This window comes from Battus philenor, unplaced genomic scaffold (assembly GCF_028537555.1).
Source record: "Battus philenor isolate CCGP_79_NKW_IND1 unplaced genomic scaffold, ilBatPhil1.0.hap1 SCAF_15, whole genome shotgun sequence".
NCBI classification, from domain to species: domain Eukaryota; kingdom Metazoa; phylum Arthropoda; class Insecta; order Lepidoptera; family Papilionidae; genus Battus; species Battus philenor.
Window position 1 is genome coordinate 12,391,711 of NW_027181677.1, and position 7,707 is coordinate 12,399,417.

Below are 7,707 nucleotides of genomic sequence, written 5' to 3' on the forward strand. Positions count from 1 at the left end.
AAGCAGCTTGTATGGTGGTTACAATAATTATGTAAAAATTGATGTATGTTGTGCGTTTTGATTACATTTTTAAGGCGGCCATTTTGAATTTGCTTTAAACAATGATTATTTATAAATACATATAAGCATCCTCGATTATTTTCCACGTGATGACATTTATCTTCTTTTTTCTCCATTTGGTTGAAAAAGTTATTTTGAAACGGTTTTATATCGCCTCATTATCACAGATTCGGTTAATAGTTTCAATTGATTAATTAAATCTTGTATGTTGGGTGAGGGTTGAAAGGTTCTTGTTTTAATAAATACATATTCCCTAATAAAAAGAAACAAAATAAAACAGCCGATTCAAATTTGTCAAATAATCGTTTGTATTTAAAAGTAAATTTTAAATTAATATAAAAAATAATGTCAAATAGAAAGCAAAGTCGTTTACATGTAAAAAGAAAAAAAATTTCTAATTACAAAGAAAAAATAATGCCTTACAAAATAATATCCCAATACCAATTAGATATGCAATAAAAGCGTTTCGTTAATTTAAATAATAAATAATTAAGAGACAAATGTAAGAAAAATAATTATGAGGCGGCGTTGGTGTTGCCTCCATCTTTGACGGCGGCCATTTTGTCGTCGGCGCCATTCCGTGGCTGTCAGAGACACATGCGGCAGATGTCGTCGTTAATCTCTAGCACTTGGTCGATAAACGATTGGTTGGATAAGACTTCTGCGAGTTTGCAGATGATGTTGCGTAGTTCACCCTTTTTGTAGTTCATTTGAATGTTACAGAGCTCCACCTCCTCCGATATGGTGTCTGGTATCTAAAAACAAAGCATTAGATTTAATACAAAAATTTCAGTAATTTATTTAATAATATTGATTGTCTAGTCCAAGTGACAGTGAGTAGAATGCATAGCGCGAAGAATAAGTGACTGTTGAGGCTTTGAATATAAGGAACGAACGACATTCACTAACATTTTATGACCTTAAAATCGTCTGACTACTACGTCTGTATGCCGGCAGTTTTTTACCGCTCTTATTTAAAATCTATTCAGTAGATTTATATGCCCAGCAGTGGACAGCTGAAATAATGATGATGAAGATATAGTTAACCTCTGGTATGCCAAAGACTTGCCAGGCGCACAGCCTACAGTGCCCACCATTTACGGCGAGCGAGTTACGTGTTGGAGTTTGGATACACTGTATTTTTCGTTCGTTAACAAATCCTTGGAATTTTTTAACCCAAAGTTGTCCATAATCTGCAATATATCCAGATTAAATGGAAAGTATTTTGAACTTTATTTTACGAGACGTTCGATAAAATATGGCTTGTGTCGTTTTTGGATATATCTGTCCTAAGGCAGCATGGGCAGATCTAGATTAAGGCAAACGCATCAGAAAAATGTCTGAAGAGCCCAATGTGATAGAAACTAAAATCCGATTGAGCACACGTAAAATGCCATTCCTCAACTTTGAGTGTTACAAACGCGCTCTGACGCGAGAAGAATCTACATAAAAACTCGTATTACCCGAATTATATCATAGTAAAATTAGAAAGCAGTGTTCACACTGACCAGTTGAAGTAAGCCTTCCAGAAAGTACGATATATGAATTTCTCACTAATTGGTTACTAATTATTATTGTAATAGGTAGCACTTATTAGCCAGGACTAAAATATTTCATTGCCCCTCCCCCTACCCCTCAAAGCTATAAAATGGCAAAGGGCAAACATAACCTGTCAATGTCGAAGAAAGGTCATACATTAATTTAGTTTAATATATTCCGATCGTGCATATTTATAAAAATAATAAATGCAGAAACTGAACGTTGCCTTATGAATAATTGATCGTGGAACCGTAAAGTGTGCAAGTAATTTTATGTTTGACGGATGAAAGCGAATAGTGCGGCGACGTTACCAGCTTGAATAATATAAAACGATTTGCATATCTAATGGAGCCTGTACTGTTGAACTATTCTGATAAATCTAAAACCTTATATATAATTGATTTTTACATTGTGGGTAGTCCGAAAAAATTAAAATTGACGACAAATAAATCACCACATGCCTTCCCCATAAATTTCTAATATCGAATAGAAGCAACCAGCATTATGCGTCTTTCCAGGATCTTTAGTTATCCCGTGATCTCTACTCAAGAACCGAAAAGCCTCAGCAGCAATTTGTTCAACGTTGAGCTGACGGTTTACTTTCGTTCGTCTACTAAATTCCGTTAGCCCCGACAGGCTCGATCGCAGAATTAGTCCTCTGTTCCGTTCGCCCTTGTGCTGGATATTTGAGCAGTCGTCACAATATCATAGACATATATAGATGTGTGTAATTACTATTGTAGCTGCCACACATGAAGCTACATATGTTATCGCCTAGTTGCTAACTCGCGATTAACACAATAAGCGTAAGAAAAATCATCGTGTAACAGATGATACAGTCAGAAGTAACGCTTAAAGTGCAACAGGAACCGCATTGACAAAAGTTGCCATAAAGAACCCGCTCATACAGTGTGGGAAACTTTTATGATATTTTTTCACAAGTGTATAAATAGCCATGCTATTTGTCTATACGAAAATTCCGCGTGGAACATTCAATTATGATAAGAAAATTCTGTCTACACAGGGGCGACTCTAGCTCGTGTGCAATGAAACCCTGGCGCCCCCCTGGCCTGACCCTTCCCCTCGCGGCTATAACTATTAACTTTGCCGTCGTAACAAGAAAGTTTTTTCATATTCCAACATTTTATGAGTAGGTATAGCTTACAGTATGGTATTGGTTACGGCCTTTCTTCTGGCGCCGCCGCCTCTGGGGTCGCGGCGGCACCAGTGTGCATTGCACACCCTGCACCTATAGGTTAAGCCGCCCTTGTATCAATCCTTGTCTTGTATCAATTTTCTGCGTCAATGTATTTTAACATTTTTTTTTACCATAATCCTGATTAAAAGTCTTATATGTTCGTGTTCTACAACATACATATTTTTTTTATAAAAAAGCGAAAGAATTAAACTCGTGTAGAGTCAATTTTTGATATAAATTAGCATAATTTAAGTCCAAATAATTTTAAAATAAAGAGTAGAAATGCCTTACAACACGTGTTAATTATAAACATAATGATCGGAAGTTTGTACAGCGCATAGTTTAACTGCGACGGCATTTCGCAAATACGATCGTACGACGAGTGTGTTGACAAAATATCACAACGAAACACGTTAACATATTCTATTTCATTTAAAACAACAGATAAATCATATAACAACGCTTATATGCTTCTCATATAACTTCGTTCATTCTGTTTTTCGTTTCTAAAATACTTTCGAATTTGAATACAAAATGAGTGAATATATTGCTAAACATTTTATTTTAAAGCTTTTACAGCTACTTTTGTTCACTTTACATAGTGATTAGTTTGAAAAATGTTACAATGATATATTTTTTTTATTAGTATGCGACGTGCCAATAAATTCTGGCAGTACAGTCTACAGGGAAAGATAGTAAACAATTATTAATATTATAATACGAATAGGAACACTTTTTTTACCATATTATTATTACGTTACTTATTAGTTCTGAAGTCATTATTGCATGGGATATACAAAGAGATTCTGTTAATTAAAAAGTCTTAAATTAAAACTTATGTTAAAACTATAATTAAATGTAATATATTATAGTTTAACATTTTTTAATTTAAAATTTATCATGTTATGGAATTTTATATACAATGCCCGGCGATAAATATTACACATCGACCTTTGGAAAGAGAATCGGCTAATTTCGGCTTCGTAGAGCATTATCTCTGTCGCACACTACCTATGTGACATTTTGTTAATCTTGCGATTTTTCGGCGGGAACTGTACGTGTTAGCTAGATGTGATCTACTATCTTAGGTAATATTGTTATCTTTTAACTTATCTTATATTCGAATATAAAGATAAATGTGAACATAGCAAGGAACCACACAATTGTATTATTTAAATCATTCAAATTTATTAAGTTAAATCGATCAATATTTTTTATCTTTGTTTTACGTAAACAAGTTACCTATTAGTATGATAATATGAATATCGTGGTTTTGAACTGCCCCAACACTATATCTAAAATATATACGACTAAATCTAAAAATTGTAATGGCTTCATATGCTTAAACACGATTGCCGTTTATTGGCGCATTAGAACAATTTGTAACAGGTTTTTTTGGACTTGCACTGCTGTCGAGGTTCGAGAAGTCAGGGCGCAGAGGACGGTTGGCCTGGGACCTGTTTTAAGATGGCGATGTCATACTATGTACTATACGTTCACCGCATAGAAATACAACAGAGTTCTTATATCGCTTGACGGACCCTGCATAGTGTTACTAGATTTAAAGGACCCCACAAGGGTACCTCAGTTTGGGCTGTAAGGTTAAGGCAGTGGAACTCCAGGTCTCCTGAGGGATTCTTTCCATATGCCACTACATACTATTTCACCAGTTTGGAAGGCCGGTGAGCTGAACATTGGCGGACCTTCCATGGATTGACCAGGTTCAAAAGGCTTCACAAAGGGACCTCGGCTTTGGCTGGGACTCTTGGATATTTCGTTTTGCATTTCGACTCGAGGGTGGTCAAGAGGGCCGAATTTGAACTTGGACGGTTACTATTACATAACTAACATCACTGCCACTTTGGAAAGCGTTAGCCCTGGAAAAAGTGGGAGAACAAACTCCAGCAGCGCTTATCTAGAATGATCGGGTTGGCGACCTTTGTGGCTTCTATTTAGAAAGAACTAAAGAAGGCAACTGATGATACTCGAGCATACTTCGACGAGGTTGGTTTTTGAACGGCTGTGAAATGTTTTTATGATGCCAGTCTTAAAGTCGTCGTATCGCCCGGAGTGTTGTTATAAACCATTATACAAGATAAGTTAGTTTATAAACGAATTATGAGTATGAAATCAGTAGATACTTTTTTTTTAGTACAATATGACAAAACAAGCACAAAAAGACAATGAAAAGATCAAGTTTGATATGCTTGTATTGTCCTAGCACATCATTTGCGAAGCTCTGGAGCTCTTTTATTGTGTCCGTTCAGGCCATCGTATGCAAGTTTTACTGGATTGGTCCATGCTTATTTATTACAATAGAAGTTCTGGCAACCTTAGCACCATGTTAAGGCGATTCTGTGAAATCTGAAGTAAAAAAAGAACTCACAGTATCGGGGTCGATGAAGATGTTGAACTTGTATTTGATCTTCTGCTTCTCCGTGCCGCTGTCGAAGAACAGTGTGAACTGGGCGTCTTTGCCGCGCCCACCTACCGGGAAATATAGCCCGGCTATGAGGTGGCCCTTCTGGTCGCGCGACAGGAGACTCCTGGAAGGAATGAGATTATTCGACTACGAAATTCTAACAGATACGTGCAAAAGACGACGGTGTCGTACTTTGAATGTTAGATACTGTTCCAAAACATGATTTATCAGGCATTTCCCTAAGAACCCCACAATGAACTACCTTGAATTACATCCAGCTACTTTTGCTACCATCTCCAAGCCACCTAATGGAATATCTTTCCATGACAAAAAGTTTTACATATCAAAGTAATCTTTTAGCTCAGTGGGTCTATGACAACCTGCAAGGGGTCAGCGAAAAAAAATTTGGGGGTCTACGATAGTGGATCTCAACACATACACTGATAGTACCTATTTACTTACATTATACTATCTTATAATAACAAAACATTTACATTATTTATAAAAGTACCTATGAAGTAAAAAATTATTAATATGTTACGTATATTTTACATGGCAGATACAAAATTTTATTTGAGTAGTTTTAATTTAAATTCAATTAATAAATGTATAAATTAACATGTGTTTTTACTATAAGTTTTTAACACTAAACTTCACTACAGTTAGAAATTTACTGGAAATCAATATCAGGTAAGTAGGGGGTCTACCCAACACGGGAAAACGTGGCAAGGGGTCTACGACACAAAACAGTTTGGTGAACTCTGTTTTAGCTAAACAAATATCACATCATCATAATTTCAATCATAGGATGTCCATTTTTGGGTATAGGTTACCACAGATTTAAGATCAAAAGCAACGTCTAGATAATTAGGTAGATCTAGATTTTTAATTTTATATTATAAGAAATGGAAGATTTAATGTATTTTGATAGTATATTATATGTACATTCAAATCCATCAAGGATTTGTTAAATTTTTGAAGACAATTTTAGGTGTTAATGGAGGTTTTGTTCAAATACGTACCGGAAGTTATAAACGAGGTTCCGTCTTTCGGTGACGTTGACGCCGTCCAGATACGGCCGCGCGACGTACACGAGCGAGGTCTGACATTTGAGAGCTGTTCCGCGCGTCTCCCTCTCGCGCCACTCCACGTAGTTGCCGTTCAGCGGGCAGAACGCATAGCTGTACTCCTTGCGGCAGTGCGGCTCCTCCGATTGTGTGAACCAACCTTTACGACAGACATCATACATCAGTCGCCGCCATTTTATAGTAACATAACAGCTATTAAATAGGTTAAAAAGGTATTATAGAAATTAGTTTCGCTGCGAGGATGAAAAATGGATAAATCAGCTGAAAACCAAGGTTACCGACATAGCTCGAAGAATTTCTCGTGTGAAATGTTAAGGCCGAAAGGTTCTTGTCGACCATGACCTCATTCGCGGTGTGAATAAGTAGCCATTAGGTGGGGTGATAATAAAGTTAGTGGTTATTAGCTGGATGCGAGCAGTGCAAGACAAGACCCATGCCTTGCAGTGGGCGTTTATAGGTTGATATTTCGATCAAATTTTTGTAACGTTACAAAATGGCCGACGTATTCTTTTTGGCGCCATTTTGTAAACAAATGGTTGTAAATAGTAGTTGTTGTCAAACAATATATGTCGCGTCTCAGATGCTTAATAAAGAGACTTGCATCATATGATTTCCTACAGGACCTACAAAAATTTGGTTTGGCAACGACAAGGTGCAATGTATTTAAAATAAGGTTTGTTTCAATATTAAGGATGATATTAGGTTCAATAGGTGACAATGTGACGGGTAGTTATAACTAACCGGTATGCGGATACGCCCTGTCCGCCATGACGGTGACAACCCTAGGTACGTGGTACCCGGGGTCGGCGAGCAGCACGCCGGGGCGGCCGTCCACCGTGATCTGCACGCAGACCATCACATGCTCCTTCTCGGCCGCGACCACCGACTCCGGGCCCTCCCCGCCCGTCACGTACTCCCGCACGTCGACCACCGCCTCCTCGCACGAGACCAGCGCCGTCGCGGCCGCGAAGCCCTTCTTCTGCTTTTCCAGACTCCTCCAGCGCCGCATCAGCTCGATGCCGAGCCCGACGCACGTGTGCTTCTTCGGGCGGATGGGTGGCGAGTACTTCCCGAACAATTGCTGGAGCGGCTCGGTGGACTTCTCGAATGCGTCGTAGAGCGAGATGAAGTTGCTCACGGAGTCGTAGTTGTCAGTTAGCAGCAGGCGCCGCAGCACGGCCTCCGCGCGTGTGACGAGGTCCTCGTGCTCCGGGGGCGTGAGGGGCAGCGGCGGTCGCGGAGGGGCCCAGCGGGGGCCGGGCAGGGGGCTCAGGGGCGCCGGAGCGAGTCAACTCGGCCACTCGGCGCCCCACCGGCCGACGGCGGGCGCGCGCGCCTCTGCCTCCGCGCCCATCTCGCTCGCCGCACCGCGCACATCGTCCTGTCCCCGCTCGCCGGTG

The 7,707-nt window shown here is 39.3% G+C and overlaps 1 protein-coding gene across 1 annotated transcript; it reads right to left on the minus strand.

Annotated features, from left to right (window-relative positions):
- Positions 1–344: 344 nt before the first annotated feature.
- LOC137918666 (uncharacterized) lies at positions 345–7,416 on the minus strand. Its single transcript, XM_068761528.1, has 4 exons — positions 7,049–7,416; positions 6,242–6,446; positions 5,184–5,343; positions 345–815 (listed from the first exon to the last, which is right to left on the minus strand). Exons 1-4 carry the CDS (start codon positions 7,314–7,316, stop codon positions 648–650), a joined length of 801 nt encoding a protein of 266 aa, XP_068617629.1. The 5' UTR covers positions 7,317–7,416; the 3' UTR covers positions 345–647.
- Positions 7,417–7,707: the final 291 nt, after the last annotated feature.

Coding starts and splice junctions, on each gene's coding strand:
- LOC137918666 (XM_068761528.1), bottom strand. CDS start 7,316: ATGCGGCGCTGGAGGAGTCTGGAAAAGCAGAAGAAGGGCTTCGCGGCC. Junction 6,447..7,048: donor CAGGGCGTATCCGCATACCG/GTTAGTTATAAC, acceptor TCTGTCGTAAAG/GTTGGTTCACACAATCGGAG. Junction 5,344..6,241: donor AACCTCGTTTATAACTTCCG/GTACGTATTTGA, acceptor CATTCCTTCCAG/GAGTCTCCTGTCGCGCGACC.